The following is a 25,584-nucleotide window of genomic DNA, read 5'->3' as shown; positions in this document are numbered from 1 at the left end:
ACTTAAAAAATGTTTACGTTTAAGAAAATGCAGCTTTACAAGGTTAATCAAGTGATTCTAGATGTAAATTTACTTATCTACTTTGCTTGTTCTGAGTTGGCTGGCAGGTTAGCGAAGCACTCGTCAGTAGTCGGCAGATAATGCTGCTCCACTCCTTTTAGCTCCGGGTGAGAGCGTAGCATGTGGGCTTGCGGATTTGAAATGTTTCCGAAGTACTTGACTTTCATTTTGCAGATTCTGCACACTGCATAAGTCATGTCAAGCTCCTTCTTACGCAGCAAATAATAAAATCCAAAATGCGCCCAAACGTTTGCCTTCAGCAAAGACGGTGCTGGCTGAATTAGCTCTTCGTCCGCCATGCTAAGCTACAGCCACTGAACTCTCGCAGCTTCACAGTGCTTTAACAGCGAAACAAAGCATGCAGCGAAACGAGATGAGTCATTGGATAAATGCTGGGCTTTGTCCCGCCCATCGGACGCTCAGCGTGTCTGGGGGTTTATGGGACAGTGGGCTGGCCTCGGCTGGCCCGGACACCCAGCTTCTGCATGATGATTCGATGATCTGTCTTAGGCTGAATCCTTTTGATTGACAGCGAAATGAGCGAATCAGCGATCTTTTGGTGTAAACATCCGTGGGAGCACTTTCATTCTTTTCTGAGTTGAAACAGAGACTTTCCTAATCCTCTTAGCTGCATTTTCTTTGTTAAAAATGACTAGCGACAAATCGAGCTTCTATTTCTGGTGGTTTTTTTTGTAGCTGCTTGTGTTTGGAGACTGACTTCTATCGCAGTTTCTGTCCCTACCGAGCAGTGGGTGCCACTGAGCTCCTCCACCGTCACAAAGTACTCATAGGCAGGACACTTCACACTAGCCTCGCGCCAGCTAGCGAGCTATCGTAACAGGCGTTATGGCCCGTTACGATATAATTTTGGACCGTTACGCTTATTTTGGACCGTGTAATCAACCGTTTCTGCAGCGCAACTCCAGTTTAAAGCGTGAATCACTGAAGCAAGGTTCGATTTGGCTCGTGGCTCTTTGATTCGCTGCTCCTCAGAAGCGGCAAGCCCACTTCCCAACCGCTCCCAAAGCCACCAAAACATCATGAGTCATTCCTGTGTGTCTCTGCAGCGCACGAGTGTTTGAAGCAGTCCGGACCACCCCCACCCTCGCGGTGACGCTGTAGTACAGAAGCCGTTGCCTGACAAACAGTACATGCAGCGAGTAAGCAAGATTATGTTTAAAAAATGCTTTTAAAAAATCGATTCTTGGACATTTTGGATCGATTCAGAATCGTAATAAATAAGAATCGCGATTCGGACGTGAATCGATTTTTTTTCCGACACCCCTAATATACAGAGCTAATTAGATGCCATTTGGCACACTAAACTACAAGAAATGGAGTACAGTACAGTGCTTGCAGTCATTGTCACCAACTTTGTGCTCCTTGATTTCTTGAGATGACAAAACCAGCTCTCAGATTGCCAAAAGCCATGACTGCCAAGTATGCACAAATTGTGTGTTGCCCAGATAGGGTGGCTTCCTGCCCAGGTCAAAATTATTATATATTGTGTGTGTGTGTGTGTGTGTGTGTGTGTGTGTGTGTGTGTGTGTGTGTGTGTGTGTGTGTGTGTGTGTGTGTGTGTGTGTGTGTGTGTGTGTGTGTGTGTGTGTGTGTGTGTGTGTGTGTGTGTGTCAAAATTATTTAGCTTCAGTTGCAGTGCTGTTTATGATACACTGGTCTATGCAATACTGGATGCGTGTGCTTTGTGGCTGTTTTTGAACATCTATTGGCTGAAATATCTCACAACACTGACACCAGCAGCACTATAGAATATGTGATCAGTGCTGCCTTAGTAAACAGCAATGACATTTGAGAAACTTAGTTACCATATTTTCTAGATTATAAGTCACTTTTTTTTTTTTTACTAGTTTTGGAGGACCCACCCACGGTTCATACTCTGGCGTGACTTATAGACTGAAAAATCACATTTACTTTATTACAGTAATTATTTCTATAGGATTTTCCCAGGAATCAAAGGATTATATAGAAAAGCCCATACAGAACATCCAAGATTTACAGGTAGAGGTCTTAAACCTCTCTGTCTAGCACTGCTTTGTCTATGACTATAGTTTGTGTTCTGCAGTCAAGGTTATGACCTGGAAATGAAATGACCCTATCTTATGTGCTGCCCCCCCCCCCTTTTTTTTTTTTTTAAAGGAGAGGTTATTACATCAGCTACTCCAGAGAGAGATAATCCAGGCAGAATTTTGGGCCACCCTGTTCTGTTTCACTTCCCTAATATTAGCCTGTGCCTTGTTCTGTTCCAGTTGGGAGGCATTGCGACAGCTGAGAAACTCACCGCTCCCATCAGTGTTGTCTTGGAAACTGTTGAGCTTATCATGGCTACATGACCCAAGGACACTCAGACTTCAGTAGTATGATCTGTGGGTTTCTCCTTGAAGGTGCTCCTTTTGATTATATGTTAGAGGGGATCAGCATATCTGTAGAGAACAACCAAAGCTGTACAGAGAGCACTCAGATGAGCTCTTGTAGTAATGCTCTTCGGTTTGCTGTATGAACTGGCAGCACAGTCGCTTTTACCTTCACAATTATATAAAGTCTGTCTGTCTCCTTCCTTTGCTTTACCCGTATAAACATAAAATCACAAAAGGGAGTTGCCTTGCTCCCTTAAATTGTCAGGCCAGTGACGTACTGGTTCCGTTTGTCCAGCTAAAGACTTTCCAAGTGGTTCTGAGAAACACTGGTTGTGCAATCTTGAAAGGAAGATTAAGCCTGCGGCTAAGAGGAGAGGAGGGGATATGAAGAGAGACACCAAGAGCAATGTGAAGGGGAAAATTGTGTCTTGTCGGGATGTAGTGATGGCAACCGCTCTTGAAAGACGACGACATCACTAAGAGGCAAACAGGGGTGGGGGTGGGGGGTAGCTGAGAAAGCAATAGATAGTATTGCCCAGGATGGAGGTGGAAAAGAAAATGAGAGGAACATGATACTATGTTAATGGATTAGGAAGAGAGAGGAAGTCAAGGCACAGAAAAGTGTGTCTCTGTTTAAAGTCAGGAGTGAGGCTTTTTAAGAGAGACTTCAAAGAGACTAGCAGCCAACATAAACTAAACTGACACACAGAGAAAAGCAGGGCCCAGAGCTGCTCTGTGGAGGGAGGAGACCTGAGGTGTCCTCTGGCATGCCTGATTAGAAACACAATCAGTGCAGAGGCATCGCTGAGAGACGATACGTGTGTTTTAGTCAGTGTGCATGTGGATAAACGTCCTGTGCTATGCAGACCTCGGTTGTCTACTCCTTTTTCGCTGTTGACGTGATCAAAAAGCATTCACTGAAACCAGCTGACATCCTCATAATATTTTGGCACATTTTTGAGCATGAATATACGCATCTCAGTGACTGAGTGTGTAGATGTCGATGTCTGTCTCCACTCGAGCGGAGTGTGTTGTGTGTTTGGCATGTGAGTTCTTTCGGTAGAGGAGGCAAGATAAGAGTTTGATGTTTTATCAGTAGGGGTGGGAAAAGAACATGATACTCACAATATCACATTATTTATTTTATGATATGAAAATTGATATATATATATATATATATATATATATATATATATATGGTGTCCCAAAAAATATACAACAATTAAAACACTCGGTTTGACCCTTAAATGCTACAAACTTAATCACTTATGTTTATGTTGAAGCCAAGCAAGATTCAGGAAAATGCCAAGATTAACCATACTACAGCGAACAAAATTATTGAGTTTTGGCATCAGACCAAGAGTGTCAAACAGGTGCAGCGACTTTATGCTAGACTGACAAAATGCAGGGCCAATATTGACATTGGTATGAAAAACTTCTACCGTTCAGCTGTCTATCCAGCCATAAATTTATTTCCTAGACATATGCTTTGACCATTTTCTTTGCTGATAAAATGTTGCATATTTTTGGGGGACACCCGAGATATATACACACCCAGATGTTCCACCAATTCTAATTTGAGGCCTCTGTGAATTGACACTTTATTGTGGTAGAGCGGATTGTGGGTTTCATTGATCCTTGGAGCTGTCGTCTGGAGCATTAGCTCCCGGTAATGCCTTCCTTGGCAAATTGGCTTGAGGTGAGGAGACGCAGTGATTTAAAAAAAAAAAAAAAAAAATACCCATGACATGTATAGAAAGGGTCATTTAATCTAATTAGGGTAACTGGGGTGAGCCATGGGGCTTGGTGGGCTGACCACACAGAAGGAGAGGGCTGGCTCTCCTTCAGAAAGTGGACAAGGGCATAAGCCAGGCTAGCTGATGCTCTGTTACTGTACTGGACTCTCAGAATGTGGAGCATCACCTCTCTGGTGGAGAAGGACCCCACACTGAGCCGGTGCAGGAGGCTTTTTGTGTCTTCTTGGTGCAGAGGTCTCCGGTGTAAGCAGATGGGTACCGGCAGGCCAGAAGGGCTGCAGCATCAGTGGCTGGTGAGGCAAAAGCTCAGGTGTAGGAGGAGTTTATGAAGAGCATGGATAATGACTTTTGGTTGGCTTCAGAGTGATTCTGGAAAGTGTCACACGTCTTAGGAAAGGGAGGCAGTTCTTAGCCCAAGCTGTTTTCAGCAAGGTTGGAGAGCAGTTTGCCTGGACTGGCGATATCGTGAGGTGGTGGAAGGAACACTTTGAGGATTTCCTCAACCCTACTAGCATGTCCTCCTTCAGCGCTCACATCAGATCTTTTTCCAGTGGACATTGGACCCCTCCAGGGCTGGTCCTGTTGGTGATTTTCATACACAGGATTTCAAAGCACAGTCGGGGATGCCGGGTGTTCAGTTTGCTGACCTCAAATTGCATCTCTGCTTTTTGAGGATAATCAATCAATCAATCAATTTTTTTTTTATATAGCGCCAAATCACAACAAACAGTTGCCCCAAGGCGCTTTATATTGTAAGGCAAGGCCATACAATAATGATGTAAAACCCCAACGGTCAAACGACCCCCTGTGAGCAAGCACTTGGCTACAGTGGGAAGGAAAAACTCCCTTTTAACAGGAAGAAACCTCCAGCAGAACCAGGCTCAGGGAGGGGCAGTCTTCTGCTGGGACTGGTTGGGGCTGAGGGAGAGAACCAGGAAAAAGACATGCTGTGGAGGGGAGCAGAGATCGATCACTAATGATTAAATGCAGAGTGGTGCATACAGAGCAAAAAGAGAAAGAAACAGTGCATCATGGGAACCCCCCAGCAGTCTACGTCTATAGCAGCATAACTAAGGGATGGTTCAGGGTCACCTGATCCAGCCCTAACTATAAGCTTTAGCAAAAAGGAAAGTTTTAAGCCTAATCTTAAAAGTAGAGAGGGTGTCTGTCTCCCTGATCTGAATTGGGAGCTGGTTCCACAGGAGAGGAGCCTGAAAGCTGAAGGCTCTGCCTCCCATTCTACTCTTACAAACCCTAGGAACTACAAGTAAGCCTGCAGTCTGAGAGCGAAGCGCTCTATTGGGGTGATATGGTACTACGAGGTCCCTAAGATAAGATGGGACCTGATTATTCAAAACCTTATAAGTAAGAAGAAGAATTTTAAATTCTATTCTAGAATTAACAGGAAGCCAATGAAGAGAGGCCAATATGGGTGAGATATGCTCTCTCCTTCTAGTCCCCGTCAGCACTCTAGCTGCAGCATTTTGAATTAACTGAAGGCTTTTTAGGGAACTTTTAGGACAACCTGATAATAATGAATTACAATAGTCCAGCCTAGAGGAAATAAATGCATGAATTAGTTTTTCAGCATCACTCTGAGACAAGACCTTTCTGATTTTAGAGATATTGCGTAAATGCAAAAAAGCAGTCCTACATATTTGTTTAATATGCGCTTTGAATGACATATCCTGATCAAAAATGACTCCAAGATTTCTCACAGTATTACTAGAGGTCAGGGTAATGCCATCCAGAGTAAGGATCTGGTTAGACACCATCTTTCTAAGATTTGTGGGGCCAGGTACAATAACTTCAGTTTTATCTGAGTTTAAAAGCAGGAAATTAGAGGTCATCCATGTCTTTATGTCTGTAAGACAATCCTGCAGTTTAGCTAATTGGTGTGTGTCCTCTGGCTTCATGGATAGATAAAGCTGGGTATCATCTGCGTAACAATGAAAATTTAAGCAATACCGTCTAATAATACTGCCTAAGGGAAGCATGTATAAAGTGAATAAAATTGGTCCTAGCACAGAACCTTGTGGAACTCCATAATTAACTTTAGTCTGTGAAGAAGATTCCCCATTTACATGAACAAATTGTAATCTATTAGACAAATATGATTCAAACCACCGCAGCGCAGTGCCTTTAATACCTATGGCATGCTCTAATCTCTGTAATAAAATTTTATGGTCAACAGTATCAAAAGCAGCACTGAGGTCTAACAGAACAAGCACAGAGATGAGTCCACTGTCCGAGGCCATAAGAAGATCATTTGTAACCTTCACTAATGCTGTTTCTGTACTATGATGAATTCTAAAACCTGACTGAAACTGTAATGCTAGAAGTACAGCACCTGTTGTATCACAGGATTTTGTTTGAATTGTTATGATATAGTCATTTGATGAACCTGCATAATCCCAATGCTCTTACTCCGTACACATTACAATGCGGCATGAATTTCTCTACAGTTGAGCAGGAACATAAATTTGTATCACATCGTGTAGTAATCTTCCAGGTATAGGCATGTGTCATACTTGGCATCCTCAGTGTTTTGAGGTACCAAAAACCATGGAGCAGGAGTAACATGCATGTCTTCATTAATTTCTCAAGCTCATTCCATAAAGGATGTTTGAACCAGTGACATTACCATTTCATTTTACAGTTGGATTCCTCCCTGTTAATGGAATTGGTGTTAATCAATGAAATAATCTTTGGTTGGGATAGAAATGTGTATTCATGGGTTATAAACATGCAAACTGTTGGCCATGTTGGAGTCCGCAAGCACCGGTCCACAAAGGTTTTTAGGGATTGGCATTCATACTGCTCAAGGGACAAAGTTATTCATTCTAAAACTATGCTCAGCTATAAAGAACCTGGGGGTGAAAATTAATTCTTGAATGCATTGCAATGCCTACATAGACGATTCTGAATAGACTTAAAAATGTCTAATTGAGTTTTATGAATGTTAATTGCAAGGGTTGGTTGGAACGCATGTGCTTCCCAACATTAACAAGCTCTTTTGAAGTTTATCTAAACCTGTGTTTCTTTTTTGAGTCAGTAATGCATTTTTTAAAGTACATTTGGTACGCGACTTTATTACCACCAGTCTGTTCTAAAGCAGACAGAGGTGATGCAGAAAGGTGGGTGTGCTATGTGTTGAAAGAGAAACGCCTCCTGCTTTTTTGGACTATGATAAATGCGACAGACCACGGAACAGAATGTTCCTAGTGATAAATTGTGGCTACTTCTGAACATAGTTTTTACTTCAATCAAAAAACAGCCAGACTACACCCCCCCCCCCCTTTTACATTTTAGAATCAGTGAATGGGAACCACATGGCTGAGCTGTTAAAGAATGTATTGGAAGTAAATTCATTATGGATCATTAACTATGGATCAAAAACTCACTGATTCATATACCTCATGTATAACTTTATTCTGTTTGTCTTGTCTCTCTTACTGCACATTTTATTTTACTTGCACACTTCATTGGCAGATTTTTTTTTTTACTGTGAATTATTCAGTGTCTAGTGTGTATTTATACATGCTGCACAGAGAGTGCAGCTCAAATCAAAGTCAAATTCCTTGTATTCTTGTAAATACTTTGCAAATAAAGGCTATTCGGTTTCTAGAAATACTTTTCTTTGAAAGGCACAGAGTAGTCGCACAGTGAGAGGAAAAAATAAATCCTGTAAAGAAAAATTATTCATCAGGATGTATCATGAATTGTTTTGAATTCGAGTCACAGCTCTCTGGATTGTAGTCAGATCATGAGGTTCCTACAGATTCAAGTGTGGGGGTGGTCTTCTTCAAATTCTGTGACCTCTCGAAATGAATTGATTAAGCTTTAATAAATTGAATAATTTGTCATAGTTTCTCTTCCATGATGCCTACTGAAACTTTGAACCAGAGTTTTTTTCCAGACTGGTTCATTACAAACAAAAACTGTAATTTAATGTTTTTGGCTTTGGATTCCACCCCAAAATTGATGTTCCTGAACCGGTTAGAACAAAAAAAAATATCTTTCCTGAACCGTTTAATAATGTTCTGTGTCAGCTGTGGGACACTGCAAACACTGTATATGCCAGACCTGTATGTGGCACTGTAACTCTCCCACGAGAAGATGATAATATAGTGTTCTGTAGCAGGCAGCAGAAGCGGGACACTGAGTGAAATAGTCATTTAAGAGAATGAGGGTCCGTGCTGATCATCTGAAAGAGACTTATTGCATTTAAAGCAAAGCAGTGTGTTGGTGTATTTTTAAAACACACGCTGTTTCTCTCAGGCTCGCAGACCAAAATAATGGACCAAGTACTAACTAGCAGCTAAAGCCACAGTCCTCACATGATCATTCAACTGTTCAAAATATTAAAACCATTCACACACTGAGTAAATATAAAGTTTTAATCTGACCCGTTGCGTCGTTTCAGTCGGATTCATCATCACAGCCTGACAATAACATATCCTTGTTTTGAAAGACGATGTCTGGGAATTACTTTAATTCCTTATTGTGGAAATTACTGAAGAAACACAGCATTTTTTTAAGTAATCCCTCATCACTGTGCTCCATTTAGGCATATGTTATCTCTAAGGAAAAAAAAAAAAAGCAAAACATAATGCCTGTAAACTCTGTTTTAAAGAAGTCCTTCCATCTTTGTCTGGTCCTGGTGTGTTTCTCAGTGTGAAACACAGGATGCCTGTGCTTTTTACCTGCTAACAGCAACCAAATAAGTGAATGACAGGAAGTGAACCTCACCGGATCATTGTAAACAGAAACCTTTTCAAGAACGAAAAAAAAAACAACTGTATTACCGGGTTACCATCATTTTAAAATGATTCTTTTCTGGAACATTAAAAAAAAAAAATCTGTTTTCATGTTCCTTTGTAGCAAAATACCAAAAGTCTCTGGTTTTTGTTCCGCGAACCGGTTCAAAGCCTTGACCCCTACTGCTTGCATGGTCATGATAAGTCAGCTATGGCATTATGGCCATGTTGCATATTTCTGTAAGCATGACCCAGCATGCAGATACCACAGTGCTGAGGATCCCAACAACTATAAAATGCCAAGGGGACGTTCATGTATCACCTGGCTGTGGCAGATAGATGACTACTTTTGGGGTGTGTGGACTGACTGGTTGTCTGCCTATGTGGTTGTCAACATTGATAGTTCTGTCTTATGGTGGACGCTGTGACATATGGCACCAGCGTATGCTGTCAGACCTGATGTCGTCCATGTACAGTGATGATTATGTTTGGATTCCCAATCCTTTCACATCTTTGCTATTGCTCTACTCAGTGAAATTTTCAGCAAACTTACAAAACAGTTTGCACTCATCACACTTAAAAGGAGAAGAAGGGCCTGAACACATATTCACCTCTTATGGAACACCAATATCCATCTCTGTACTGTGCCAGAAGCATGAGATTAATGTTTCCAACGTCACTTGTGTGAGCTAAATTGTCATCAGTGACCTACATGGAAAATAATATGGGCCTGTCAGAATCAGACCTGCAACAACAGCAGGCTCAGTTGTCCTGTTATAATGGCTTTCAGATTTTTGATATTGATGTCAATGCAAAATTTGCGTTCATTTTACTTTTGAAGACAACATTGATTCTGTGCTTTATCAAAGTTGACTCACTTTATAGCATTCTGTGGTTGTAAGTTATACATTTGTCTTTACATCCACACAGCGTTTACTCAAATAAGCTAGATTTGGAGAAGCTAGATTTTTTTGTGTTCCACAGAAAATATGGGGTTAGATTACTCACTTTATTAAAAACATACTTTTCAGTTTGACAACATACAGTATGTTCTCTTTTTCACATTCAGATATTACATGCTCTCTTTCAAAACTCTGCCCTTGTACTCAAATAGTCACTGTTCACTCAGATTTTTTTGTGTCCTTGTGCAAAACTGTACAGTAGTGTTCAGAATAATAGTAGTGCTATGTGACTAAAATGATTAATCCAGGTTTTGAGTATATTTCTTATTGTTACATGGGAAACAAGGTACCAGTAGATTCTCACAAATCCAACAAGACCAAGCATTCATGATATGCACACTCGTAAGACTATGAAATTGAGCTGTTAGTAAAAAAAAACAAGTAGAAAAGGTGGTGTTCACAGTAATAGTAGTGTGGCATTCAGTCAGTGAGTTCGTCAATTTTGTGGAACAAACAGGTGTGAATCAGGTGTCCCTTATGTAAGGATGAAACCAGCACCTGTTGAACATGCTTTTCTCTTTGAAAGCCTGAGGAAAATGGGACGTTTGAGACATTGTCCAGAAGAACAGCGTAGTTTGATTTAAAAAGTTGATTGGAGAGAGGAAAACTTAGACGCAGGTGCAAAAAACCCACCTGGAAACTGAACGTTTTTTGAATGTTTATTGAACGTTTGCATACATGGCATGAACATTGCATGTACATCATATGAACAAAGAATGCGGACAGGTAATGTTTGCATGCGAACATTGAATGAACATTATACAAATGTTCACAAACATCATATGAACAGTTGCAGCAGAACATTAAATTAACATTTGTAGAATGTTCCAGTGTGAACATTACCTGTCCTCATTCTTTGTTCATATGATGTTTGTGCAGTGTTCTTGCTTAATTAGCTACAATTTTTGTGATTGTTCCTATTGAGAACTAAAAATTAAGTAAAACAAACTTCAAAATTCAATAGGTTTTATTCCAATAGTGACTTGCAATGTATTTATGGAATTCACATATAAAATCAATAATACAGAAACTTTTGAAATCACTTAATTGATAACAGATTAAATGATGGAATTCATCTTGACAGAATGAACATCATTGCTCAAAAATAAAAAACACAAAATGAAGAATTTTCAACTTCATTTACAAAAGATTTCTTTCATGGTATACCACATGCCCCACTTCAAAAAATGTTCAGGCAAAATAAGAATAAATCTTCTAGAAATAATAATGAACCCTAAATAATTGCATCTATTGGCCTACATACAACTGAGCAAAAATAAATTCAACTTAAACATAAATCTCCGCTTGAAACAAAAACTACAATCTTTTAGACATCTCCATACAATTAATAATACATCATCATATTTAAGAGGAAAACTGTGGACAGTTTTAACACAAACACATTACTATCGATAAATTCCCTGAGAAAAGTCCTATGAAAAATATTGTATGTTTTTAATCCCATAGATTTGAAGACTCAGTATGACATTAGTCAGATACGACAATGCAATTGAACACACACATCATTTTTAAGAGCTAAACTGAACAGTTTAACACAAACATATTACAATCAATAAATTTCCTGAGGAAATTCGCATGACAAAACACTAAGTTTTTAATCACATATAAGTATGACAGTCAGATACGACAATATAATTGAACACATAATTTTAAAAACTTTATTCTATATGTGTTTTATTTTTGTGAATTTGTTTTTAATGTTAAGCACTTTGGACAGCAGTTGGGGCTGTAAAGCGCTTTATAAATAAATGTTGATTGATTGATTGAAAGCAAAACTGAACAGTTTTAACACAAACACATTACAATCAAATTTCCTGAGGAAATTCATATGATGGAAAAAAATATATCATACAAAAATAATACAAAATTATTATTTTAAATTGTTTGGTCCCCAGAGATAAAGTTTCTCCGGAAGTAAAATTAAATGTTATCAAAAATATTCCATGTACAATGCAAATTAAATGCATGCTGCTAATCTGCCCATAAGCTTTGATATTATAAAATATAAACACAATGCTAAAATACCCTCAGCCGTATGAGCATTGCCTTCTCAATACTTGCCAGTTGTTTAATTGGTATCCCAGTGCAAAGTATATATATATATATATATATATATATATATATACATACACACACACACACACACACACACACACACACACACACGAGGTCTGTTAGAAAAGTATCCGAACTTTTTATTTTTTTTCCAAAAACCTGATGGATTTGAATCACGTGTGCTTGCATGAGCCAACCTTGAACCTTCGTGTGCATGCTTGATTTTTTTCACGCCTGTCAGTTGCGTCATTTGCTGGTAAGCAGCCTTTGTGTGAGGATGGGTTTAGTCTCTCGTCGTTTTTTCTTTGCAAGGAAATGGCGGAACAACTGGAGCAGCACGACTGCATCAAATTTTGCAAGAAACTGGGCGACAGCCAGGTGGAAACCACTCGGATTATTCAGACGGCTTTCGGTGACGATCCTATGGGCATCACACAGATTAAGGAGTGCTACAACCGGTTTAAAGACGGCCGCGCAATGGTGGAGATCGCGCCGTGCTCCGGGCGGCCATCAACATGCTGAAATGACCAGATCATTTCCAAAGTGAACGCTGTGATGATGTGGGACCGTCGTGTGACTATCCGAGAAATTGCGTGTGACAGAACATTTTGCCATGAAAAGAGTTGCAGTGAAATTCATCGGCACGAAGCTGATGGCGCAGCAAAAGCGCCTTCGTGTTGAAGCCTCACAGGACATGTTGTGACATGCTCACCTCGTCCACAATTTCTCAGATAGTCACACAACTGAAAAGCCACCGAAAGGCGTCTGAATCTTCCGAATGGTGCAAGAGCTGGGCATGGATAGAGGAATAACCAGAATGGCAAAGGCTCACCCATTGATCAGCTCCAAGATGATCAAAGACAGCCTGGAGTTACCTGTAAGTGCTGTGACAGTTAGAAGACGCCTGTGTGAAGCTAATTTATTTGCAAGAATCCCCCGCAAAGTCCCTCTGTTAAATAAAAGACGTGCAGAAGAGGTTACAATTTGCCAAAGAACACCTCAACTGGCCTAAAGAGAAATGGAGGAATATTTTGTGGACTGATGAGAGTAAAATTGTTCTTTTTGGGTCCAAGGGCCGCAGGCAGTTTGTGAGACGACCCCCAAACTCTGAATTCAAGCCACAGTTCACAGTGAAGTCAGTGAAGCATGGTGGTGCAAGCATCATGATATGGGCATGTTTCTCCTACTATGGTGTTGGGCCTATATCTCGCATACCAGGTATCATGGATCAGTTTGGATATGTCAGAATACTTGAAGAGGTCATGTTGCCTTATACTGAAGAGGACATGCCCTTGAAATGGGTGTTTCAACAAGACAATGACCCCAAGCACACTAGTAACTGAGCAAAATCTTGGTTCCAGACCAACAAAATTAATGCCTCACAGATGTGAAGAAATCATGAAAAACTGTGGTTATATAACTAAATACTAGTTTAGTGATTCACAGGATTGCTATAAAAGCAGTTTGAACATAATAGTTATGAGTTTGTAGCGTCAACAGTAGGTGTTACTGTTATTGTGAACACCCCCTTTTCTACTTTTTTTTTTTTTTTTACTAATAGCCCAATTTCATACCCTTAAGAGTGTGCATATCATGAATGCTTGGTCTTGTTGGATTTGTGAGAATCTACTGGTACCTTGTTTCCCATGTAACAATAAGAAATATACTCAAAACCTGGATTAATCTTTTTAGTCACATAGCACTACTATTATTCTGAACACTACTGTATGTCTGCACCACAGGTCAACCTATATGGCCTTTTTTATAGACCAATACCGGTCATTAGTCATGTTGGAGGCTGATAACCTATATGCAAAACAAATATTTCCCTGCAGATTAAAAAAATGTCAAAGGTGTTAAAATTTTGATTAAAAAATGAATACAGAACTTTATTTAAATGTTTTATAGCATATGTTCAATTCACAGAACCTTTTGACATGACCTTCACACAAAAAGTGCAAGGAGCTAAGTAATATTATCAAGTTGAAATGAACGAACAAACAAATAATTCAGTACAGCTGGCACAGCTGCAGTGTGCACACTGTTCACTTTTTCTATGCCAGGCTGTGGGACAGTAGCCTTCAGCGTTGATTGACAGAACTTGTGACATCTAACAAATCAAGTATTGAGCATTGCTGTGGGTGGGACTATGCTACAAACCAGAAAGCAGTGATACATATTTTAAAAAGGTGGTATGAAATAAGGGGGCATTTGCTCCATATCATGGGCCTATGCCAGAGACTCCCCCACTCCCACAATGTACAAACTGATCATCCCTGCATTGAAAGGTACTGTTCATCTGCATGCCTGCACAGCCCCATTCCACTATATTTATTTGACCGTAAACATAGTTTTGCTCATTTGTCTACTTGACTCTTTTACTTCTTACATAAGTATTTTTTCCTTTTCTTTTTATTGTTGTATATGCACATATTCCTTCTTACATAAGTATCTTTCCTTTTCTTTTATTGTTGTTCATGCACCAGTGACACCAGATCCAATTCCTTGTATGTGAGAACGTACTTGGTGATAGATTAGATTCTGATTCTCAAACATCAGTAGACGTATGTGAAACAGAATCAGTTAAAGTAATTCAAGATTTGTAATGCTTTGGAATCTACTCTAAGAGTCACAACTTCAGGCAATTTAAGTTAAATATGATGCAAATTCCATATTTCATTTTTTGTTATTTTGTTATGCATATGTCATAAATGATATTTTAAATGTTAAAAACACATTAATATTGGATTGATATAACATTCACTCCCTTCTTCAAAACTTACACACAATAGCTTTAATCTTGTGTGCATCAGGCAGAGTTTTTCTGTCATCTGATTTCTGTTTGTTTTTGTTTTTTGTTTTTTTCCAAAATTTTTGAGTTTGACATCTCTTGTCATTTGCTTTGGATGACTTTTTTTCATTAAACAATATAACCCCTTTAATGATTCTTATTTGAAGAAAAGCTGAACCTGGACTGATTTTATTAACAAACCTACTCTTTAAAGGATAAAACCTGGATGAAAAACTTTCTCAATCATTCATTTTTTTTACACACTTTTCTGTTTCACAAATGTGAGGGTGTGCGCTGAAGATGGATAGGATCACTGAAGATTAAGTTGTTGTCAGTGTTATGTAGCATTTTTCTCTACCTTCAGTTTCAATTGAATTGAAATGAAAACCATAAAAAACTAAAAATATAATTGAAACCTTCCTCTTTCACTCCCCCTTTCTTTGCGCACTTCCATGAACCTGTGCACAGTTTACGAGTTTACTCTCTGGCATGGTAGATTGTGTACCCATGTATGGATCAGTAGGGCAGCACAGTCTCGTTTTAACTCCTGCGTGATATTGCGGGATTTGACCAGCTGGCACAAACACAGACGCCCGGGTGTTGGTGTCTCCCCACAAACAGCATCTTTTCTAAGGGAAAAATGGTATACTGTTTTGTTTTCGGCTGCAATCACCGAAGCAGTTGTAAGAAGTTCAGTTTTTTTCAGTTCCCAGTGGAGAATGGAAGATGAGGCAAATGGGAGAGGTATGTCAGTAAGTCTTAGCCTACACAGCTAACCAGAGTAGCTGCATTCTTTCGCGTGCACATCCACCTCGAAACATTTGAGCTCCGGGTCATAAAAAACCACAACACAGCACCATCACCTTTTCTTCGCATTATCACTTTGTTTATGTGTAATTTGCCAAAAAACTCAGAGAATGTGCTGTGTTTCTGATGGGGACTGTTCCTGGATGTAGAAAAATTGCATCATATGCATCATATTTTACCCCTTTAGCGTTCACCCTCAAACGAAACCACACTGCTCAATTCGTGCAAGTGTCAAGGCACCTTAAGCATGAATGTCCACCGCCACTGTCAGCATGGGGAGCATTTACTGCCTATTCATCCAAAACACGTACGAGGAGCGGCTCTCACACGTTATTCCACAGGGCACTGTTCTACTACGATCGCATTGCAAAGGAATGAATGAATGCATGAAATGGGGGGGAAAATGGTCAATGGACTGCATTTATATAGCACTTTTCCATCTATATCAGAAGCTGCCTCAAGTTCACACATTCACACACACACACACACACACACACACACACACACACACACACACACACACACACACACACACACACACACACACCTATGTCAGTAACTTGGGGAGTAACACTGAGAGTAACTTGGGGATTAAGGACCTAGTGATTTTCTGACCAGGCAGAAGTTTGAACCAAAAATCCTCTGGTCTCAAGCTCACTGCTTTAACCACTAGACCACCACTATTAGTAAAGAAACTAAACTATAAAGGATCTAGTAAGACTCAAAACGATGAATTGATTATCAAGGTAGTTATTTTAATAAGGGACTGAATAATTGACATTTCTTGCACAATGTTTTCACTGCACTTTGTTCTTAATGAAAGCAAATGTTTTGAATGGGAAAATCTCTGGGAATAAACCTGTTTGTGATTTTGAATGTGTAGATGTAGCACATGGCTTTATCCTTGTTGAGCTCATAAGCTGCACAGCAACATTTGAGTGAGAAACAAAGTTTGAGAGGACATTTTCTGCTGTGCAAAACACTTTGTGGCTCTCAAATCCTATCAAGTGGAATTTAGAATTGCTGCTCTGCAGTTCTCATTCTCTTTGGCTGCTAAGCTAAGTTAGCAATACCCAAACACCCCCCCCAAGGGAAAAAAAAAAACGCATGAGCGAAATCACCATGGCTAAATTAATTTTCTCCCTTCTGCTCCTACTTCTGCAATGAGAGAGAGAGAGAGGTGGATGTGTCTGTCTTACTGCTTGCTTCTGAAAAACGATTACTATCACAGCACCGCTTTCTTCTGTGTGTATGTGTGCATGTTTGACTGCAATTTAACAAAGAAAATTGGCATGTTACAACTGTCTGGATTGACTTGTGCAGTGTAAAGTTATGTGAGAACTTGAATATAGCAGGTTTGTGTTTTACTGCTTTTGATTCTACAGTGCTTAATGTGTATCGAGTCTGTGACGCATATGTCAGCGTTAGGTGTACTAATACAGGTGCGAGATACAAGCCATTCTGTTAACCAATTGCAAGTGTGTACTCAAATTAACTGCTTTTCCTTTGGAGTGGTTTGAGGCAGAACTCCAGCAGTACACACTTTTGTTGAGCACCCCCTCGCACTGCTGTAACTGCTTGGAGAGGCACTGATAAGCAGCCTGCAGATAAGACTGGACAGACAGACAGGCAGAAGGACAGATGGATGGGTTGAATAGCTGATCATGCTCAGAGCTGTGGGAACGGTGCTGTTGTGGTGATGGGGGGGGGGGGGGGGGGGAGATATGACGGGAAAAAAATAGTGCTCTCCTCTGCAGAGCATTGGTAAAGCCTGTGATTGTCTCTGGAGCTCTGGGGTCATGGTCAGAGCTTTAATATTTCTCCATGTGTTCTCTGTCTTTATTGCTTTGAATCTCATCATTTTGTTTCGTCACTATTTCAGAATGCGAAGATTCGCCTACTGCAAGGTGGTTTTGGCCACATCTTTGGTGTGGGTAATGTTGGACATGTTCATTCTACTCTACTTCAGCGAGTGCAATAAGTGTGATGACAAGAAGGAGAGAGGGCTCCCTGGGAGAGACGGTGAGTGGATATTTACACACACACGCTCACACGCAAATTGACCTGGCCTTCCTTTAGAGCGCTCTCTCTCTCTGTGTGTGTGTGTGTGTGTGTGTGTGTGTGTGTGTGTGTGTGTGTGTGTGTGTGTGTGTGTGTGTGTGTGTGTGTGTGTGTGTGTGTGTGTGTGTGTGTGTGTGTGTGTGTGTGTGTGTGTGTGTGTGTGTGTGTGTACTGCAGATGCTCTGAGCAGACCACGAGATGGGCCTGGTGAGGGAGGAAAGCCAGTGGTGATCCCAAAGGAAAACCAAGAGAAGATGAAGGAGATGTTCAAGATCAACCAGTTCAACCTCATGGCCTCTGAGATGATTGCACTCAATCGCTCGCTGCCTGATGTCCGGCTGGAAGGGTAAGAAGCCATCTTGTAGCCAGTGTGCATTCTTCCTCTCAGTTGTTCCCTTATAACATTTTTCTTAAAGTATCTGTCAGATGATACTTAAGTAACATAAGTAACTGTTGTGTAGGAGATGGACTGACTGTATTTCAGGGTTGTTTGGTACATGTATTTACAGTCAGTCATTAAGAATGGTTGTCTGAAGAGTTTCAGACAACCAAGTCGCATCAGAATATTACTCACGTCTGTCCAGAACTGCGGCATGAAGAGTAAAAATCACATGCAAGTTGCATTGGTTTATTAAGTTGCATTTATTTTTGGAACATGGTTTTACTGCTTTATGTAACAAGAAGTTAAATGAACTTAACCGGCACACTTTATTTATAATGCAAAAACTGCATCAGCGAGCTGAAGCTAATGGGCTAATTAATGTTATTGTACGAGGAACCTTCATTATTTTTCACTCTAACATTCAAGCATTTGGCAGTACCAGTGGCTTCAGACAGGTTGAGAGTGACAGGCACACATCCAGCAGATACAATGCAAGATTATTTTAAGTAGCTGGAATGTGACTTCCCATCCCCTTTCACTCCTCTTTTTACTTGAGTATGGGAACATGCATAGATCTACAATGAAGGTTTTTTATAGCGATAGACAGACTTGACAGTGAGGAGATTGACAGACAGACACACCTGCACACTGAAGAGGCAGGAAAGAAAGAGGACATTGATCCGTGAAATGGGTTTTAGTCTTTGAGCGAGAGTTGATTACTAGGTGTGTTTTCACTCAGCCCTCTCCCCGTCTATCTGCTTTTCCAATTAGGAGATAAGACGGAGTCAATATCATGCTACTAAAGGTGTTGCTGTGTGTTTATGCACATCGTGTGTGGCTTGGTTGCTTTTGTGTGTTGCATTAACGTGTATGAACTGGTAGGTTTAGGAAATTTTGGTCAATTATTTCACCCTAGTGAAGGCCCTTTTTTCTTTTCTTTATTATTATTTTTTTTTGTTTGTTTTGCTTAAATATGGAGTGGAAACTCAATGATGGCTTTGTTTCCATTAATGTCACTAGTCTAGGCTTCAAATGGAAAGAATAGGGGAGGACAAGTCAGTCCGCCATTGCAGTTAAGGCTATGTTTGTATGTATGTTTGTGTCAGTGCTTAGTTATAAAGTCATTTTCCATGACCACACCTTTCATAAAACCTGAAATCTCCTCTTTTTTTCAGACTCTGACAGCAACAGTTTTTATGGGCGTGCATATGTTGTGTGTGTGATGTGAGAGAAGCTGTTTAATTAGAACCACTCTATTCACCTTCTGTGACTGTTTCCCCACAATGCTCTGGCAGGAGCTGCAGACTGTAACTCATTACCCTGCTTTTGAGCTTGCCAAATGTTGCTGCACCACCCAAAATGCTTGGACATATGATAATACCCACCATTTGTCAGTTTATACACCGCAGTCCAAGCATAGTTTGGAGAGATGTTGTTATAACCTGTGGCATGCCTGTCTGTTCATACATCATTATCCACTGACACTGCCACATGGTCTTGAAGAAGGTCAGCTTGTTCTCATATACATGCCTTTAGATAATCTAGGACTTCATAAATAGGTCAAGGTCAGTCTCCTTTTTGTGAGTTCAAAGGTCGCATACTGATAGTAAAATGGCATCTTTAAAAAAATGTAATTGGGTTTTTCATGTTGCTCATGTTTAAACAATGTGAATAATATTCTTTAAACAAAATAAAAAATCTGTTTAATCTCTTTTTTTTTTAAACCACTCAAGGTATGTATCGTAGGTAAATTATGGTACCAGTGAATCTTAAGATCTCATCTGGGTTTGACATGGTTCATGACTTTGAACCATGTCAAAGGTTTATTTACAGATGTGAGTAAATTGGGCCATACAGTACAGCACATTCATTTTTGTTTTTTGGGCTTTTTAATAAACTCTGTTATAGTGCCCATGCGCATGACGTCAGTAAGGACTATGGCAAGGTGACATTTGACACCAGTGTCCTTGACCTTCACCCAATTATTGACCTTGTCAGGACAGTTCTGATCCACCACCACTGAGTAAATACCACATTTAATCCAAAACTGGTTGAAATCAAATTTCTTGACATTTTCCAAAATAAAATTTGAAGGGTAGTTTTGGCGTCAACCTTCATTGACATACGAAGTTTGGTAGAAATCAGCAAAAAGACCTGGCACAAGTAGACCAACATGTAGACAGGCACACAAGACCTTGGTCCCAATGATTGACCTTTAATAGATTTGATCTTGCTGGGCAGTTCCAGAATCCACATCCACGTTTGCCAAGTTTGGTGCAAATTGGACTGAGAAGACTGAGGGGGGAAAAAAACAACAAAAAAAAACAAAACCAAACCGTTTAATGACAGTTCGAGGCTTGACCTTCAACTACATACCAAGTTTGGAAATTGGGCCAAGGACATGGGAGAAGTAGGGTAACAAACTATAGCCTGATGAAATGGCAGTTTTTACTGTTGTATTTCAAAACCACGTGAGAGTACTTGGTGTGGTGGCAAGATGGGAATCTATAGACATGTTGGAACACATAAATACAGTAGTGTTCAGAATAATAGTATTGCTATGTGACTAAAAAGATTAATCCAGGTTTTGAGTATACTTCTTATTGTTACATGGGAAATAAGGTACCAGTAGATTCAGTAGATTCTCACAAATCCAACAAGACTAAGCATTCATGGTATGCACACTCTTAAGGCTATGAAATTGGGCTATTAGTAAAAAAAAAAAAGTAGTAAAGGGGGTGTTCACAATAATAGTAGTGTGGCATTCAGTCAGTGAGTTTGTCAGTTTTGTGGAACAAACAGGTGTGAATCAGGTGTCCCCTATTTAAGGATGAAACCAGCACCTGTTGAACATGCTTTTCTCTTTGAAAGCGTGAGGAAAATGGGACGTTCAAGGCATTGTTCTGAAGAACAGCGTAGTTTGATTAAAAAGTTGATTGGAGAGGGGAAAACTTATACGCAGGTGCAAAAATTATAGGCTGTTCATCTACAATGATCTCCAATGCTTTAAAATGGACAAAAACAAACAGACGCGTGGAAGAAAACAGAAAACAACCATCAAAATGGATAGAAGAATAACCAGAATGGCAAAGGCTCACCCATTGATCAGCTCCAGGATGATCAATGACAGTCTGGAGTTACCTGTAAGTGCTGTGACAGTTAGAAGACACCTGTGTGAAGCTAATTTATTTGCAAGAATCCCCCACAAAGTCCCTCTGTTAAATAAAAGACATGTGCAGAAGAGGTTACAATTTGCCAAAGAACACATCAACTGGCCTAAAGAGAAATGGAGGAATATTTTGTGGACTGATGAGAGTAAAATTGTTTTTTTTGGGTCCAAGGGCTGCAGACAGTTTGTGAGACGTTCCCCAAACTCTGAATTCAAGCTACAGTTCACAATGAAGACAGTGAAGCATGGTGGTGCAAGCATCATGATATGGGCATATTTCTCCTACTATGGTGTTGGGCCTATATATCGCATACCAGGTATCATGGATCAGTTTGGATATGTCAAAATACTTGAAGAGGTCATGTTGCCTTATGCTGAAGAGGACATGGCCTTGAAATGGGTGTTTCAACAAGACAATGACCCCAAGCACACTAGTAAACGAGCAAAATCTTGGTTCCAAACCAACAAACTTAATGCCTCGCAGATGTGAAGAAATCATGAAAAACTGTGGTTATACAACTAAATACTAGTTTAGTGATTCACAGGATTGCTAAAAAAGCAGTTTGAACATAATAGTTTTGAGTTTGTAGCATCAACAGCAGATGCTACTGTTATTGTGAACACCCCCTTTTCTACTTTTTTTACTAATAGCCCAATTTCATAGCCTTAAGAGTAGGACTGCAACAAACGATTATTTGGATCATCGATTAATCTGATGGGTTTTCGACTTGATTAATCGGATTAGCGAGGAATTTTTTAAAAATGTGCCAGGGAAACAATTTTTCTCTCCTTCCATCACTTTATTCAACAACAGAACATTATTTGAAAACTTAAAATACTTGAAAATCAACACAGGGCTGTACGCTTAGCTTTTTCACTAGGAGCACAGGTGCTCCTAAATGAAAAAATTTAGGAGCACTGTAAAATTTCTTGATACAATTTTATTATTAACGCAAAGACACATACGAGGGCTGTCCATAAAGTATAGGTCCTTTTTATTTTTTTCAAAAACTATATGGATTTCATTCATATGTTTTTACGTCAGACATGCTTGCACCCTCGTGCGCATGCGTGAGTTTTTCCATGCCTGTCGGTGACGTCATTCGCCTGTGAGCACTCCTTGTGGGAGGAGTCGTCCAGCCCCTCGTCGGAATTCCTTTGTCTGAGAAGTTGCTGAGAGACTGGCGCTTTGTTTGATCAAAATTTTTTCTAAACCTGTGAGACACATCGAAGTGGACATGGTTCGAAAAATTAAGCTGGTTTTCAGTGAAAATTTTAACAGCTGATGAGAGATTTTGAGGTGATTCTGTCGCTTTAAGGACTTTTCACGGTGCGAGACGTCGCGCTGCGCTCTCAGGCAGCGTCATCAGCCTGTTTCAAGCTTAAAACCTCCACATTTCAGGCTCTATTGATCCAGGACGTCGTGAGAGAACAGAGAAGTTTCAGAAGAAGTCGGTTTCAGCATTTTATCCGTATATTCCACTGTTAAAGGAGATTTTTTTAATGAAAGACGTGCGGACAGGTCCGCGCGTCAGGACGCAGCCGACGCGGCGCGGCGGCACAGGAAAAACACCTCCGTGTTGATAACCATTTGTAAAATCCAGGCGGCTTTTGATGGCTTTCAGTGGAGTGAGTATATGAGAAATTGTTTATCAGCTGGACATGTTCCAACTTGTCCTCAAGGCTTCCAACAGAGGTGTTTTTCCTGTGGCGGAGCGTCGCGGCGGCTGCGAGCCGACGCTGCAATCCGCCTGCACGTCTTTCATTAAAAAAATCTCCTTTAACAGTGGAATATCCGGATAAAATGCTGAAACCGACTTCTTCTGAAACTTCTCTGTTCTCTCACGACGTCCTGGATCAATAAAGCCTGAAATGTGGAGGTTTTAAGCTTGAAACAGGCTGATGACGCCGCCTGAGAGCGCTGCGCGACGTCTCGCACCGTGAAAAGTCCTTAAAGCGACAGAATCACCTCAAAATCTCTCATCAGCTGTTAAAATTTTCACTGAAGACCAGCTTAATTTTTCGAACCATGTCCACTTCGATGTGTCTCACAGGTTTAGAAAAAATTTTGATCAAACAAAGCGCCAGTCTCTCAGCAACTTCTCAGACAAAGGAATTCCGACGAGGGGCTGGACGACTCCTCCCACAAGGAGTGCTCACAGGCGAATGACGTCACCGACAGGCGTGGAAAAACTCACGCATGCGCACGAGGGTTCAAGCATGTCTGACGTAAAAACATATGAATGAAATCCATATAGTTTTAGAAAAAAATAAAAAGGACCTATACTTTACGGACAGCCCTCGTACTGTACAGAGTACCTTTTCCACACACACATGCACATTTTATATGATTCTATTGTATTTATTTCATTGTTTTTTACTTCCTTTTCTATCGTTATTTCATCATTGCTTTTGTCCATTTCATTACTTTTTGCTGTGTATTTCTTGTAAATTTTTAAACCCTCACACACACATAACATCCCGGTCCCACTTTTTATACTCAGGTCACCTGCTATGCTTAGCTACATTCAACCAACTGTCCACAGCAGGATGTGGATCAAAGTCCTCTAAAGCTGGCCCCTCCAGGGTGATCCTCATGAGGTCTTCAGTGGTGGAGACCGCTAGGTTGCTTCTTTTGGTGCTCTTCAGCGTTATTTTTTACAATTATTATAGACGTTTTAAAGCTGTAAAACCCCTCACTACACACTTTATACACTTTTCTCAATCAGGCATGAACATTTTCTCACTTTTCTCTCGTGTGTAAACACTCTCAATGTTCAAACCTGAGTAGAAAAATAAGACCAACCTGTTTTCAGGCCCAAACATTTGTTTGAGAAATAAAAATAGAACGTTTTCCTATAAATAATTATGATGGCTTTTAGAAGTAACGAATTTAATTTTAACGATCAACGTACGAGGTTGGACACATAAGAAAGTTCGTCTGATCGCGCTGTCACGTCTTTTTCCACTGACTCACACCTCACTGCAGGTGTCTTTTTCTGAGTGTAGAACACATATATGGGTAGTTGTTGGTGCTCTTTTTTTCTTCTGGGCAAGAAGATTCTTCTAAACAGACACGCAGAACACAATGCGCGTGCTCTCCCTTCGCGGTGTCACAACCGGCTGGTTGATGAGGCAGCGGAACACAATGCACTGTAAAAAAAAAAGCATGCAAAATTGGACTAAAAAAACATCCGCGAAACAGCGAGTCCGCGAAAGGTGAACCGCGTTAAAGCGAGGGACCACTGTATTTATTTTAGGAGCAAAATGCGAATGAAAGGGTTGAAATACATTCTCGCACACGTGCGCCCGTTTTATTTTTTTTCCTCGCACAGTCAAATTTTAGGCACAATATGCGAGCAAAACGCTCGCACTGTACAGCCCTGCAACAAATTGTCAAATGTTCCTTGGCTGTTGAAATATAAAATAATAAAGAATAAAACAGTTTATAATAAAGAACAAAAATAATTATTTCAAATGGCATTGCTTTATCAAAGGGCTGAGTTGCCATAAAACAACATTGAAACATATGTTATAAAATATATGGTGAAAAAAGAGGTATTTTTATTGCTGCAAATGAGCAATTAGCATAACCAGTTAACCATAAAACCTAAATCAAAAACTGTAGCTTGACTCATTATATGTTCAACATTCTCTGTATAACTTGTAAACTATGTGCTCATTTCACAGTGACACGTGACTCATCCCACATATCCCCCCCGCCCGAGGGAACGAGAGACTCTTCACTCTCACACCGTATTTGAGCAAACTTTGGAAACATGAAGACTTTCAACTGTAAAATAAAGCCTATAAATGAATTTCTGGAGCTATACAAGCCCAAGGAGCTGTGAAGACTTTGACAGAGTTTTTTTTTTTTTTTTTTTTTCTTTTCTCCGCTGCAGCGCTGCTCGGCTCCCTGTCTGCAGGGCGGCCAGTGCAGCACAAACAGCCTGGCTGGATTTTACGACTGCTAAAACAAAAACAAACATTTGTTAACTTGCCCAGACACTGAGCTCTCCCCTTCCTCATTGATGACTCCGATATGCTTTCGTTTGAGATGCTGCATCATTACCGTCGTACTCCCGTGCCATGCGAGGTCCGACTTGCAAATGTTGGAGTTAACAAACGTCTTTGCGTTGTTTAACGTAAAGTGCTCCCACACTTTTGAAGTCTTGATTTTCTTCTGTCTACTTGTTTCTGCCATATTCTAAGTGTGTAGTTCTTCTACAAAACAGTGTCTGATCTGCTCTGTGCACTGGTCATTACTGGCGTCAGAAGCGGCCAGCAGCTTCTGGCGCCATAATCGCTCGATACAACGCATCGATGACGCAATGTGTTGCCAACGCCTGTTGTAATCGAATTTTATCGATTCATTGTTGCAGCC

The 25,584-nt window shown here is 40.3% G+C and overlaps 1 protein-coding gene across 1 annotated transcript in view; it reads left to right on the top strand.

Moving 5' to 3' along the window:
* galnt1 (UDP-N-acetyl-alpha-D-galactosamine:polypeptide N-acetylgalactosaminyltransferase 1) overlaps positions 1-25,584 on the top strand; it is a 191,179-nt gene that overhangs the window by 120,567 nt on the left and 45,028 nt on the right. Inside the window, exons 3-4 of the mRNA XM_034174910.1 lie at positions 17,471-17,610; positions 17,827-17,995. Of these exons, the coding sequence (XP_034030801.1) occupies positions 17,472-17,610; positions 17,827-17,995 (308 nt within the window). The 5' untranslated portion in view covers position 17,471. The remainder of the gene's footprint in view (positions 1-17,470; positions 17,611-17,826; positions 17,996-25,584) is intronic.

The sequence above is a fragment of the Thalassophryne amazonica genome, chromosome 7, assembly GCF_902500255.1.
Source record: "Thalassophryne amazonica chromosome 7, fThaAma1.1, whole genome shotgun sequence".
Lineage (NCBI taxonomy): Eukaryota > Metazoa > Chordata > Actinopteri > Batrachoidiformes > Batrachoididae > Thalassophryne > Thalassophryne amazonica.
Note: the sequence above shows the minus strand (reverse complement) of the source record. Positions and strands in the feature narration are given on the sequence as shown.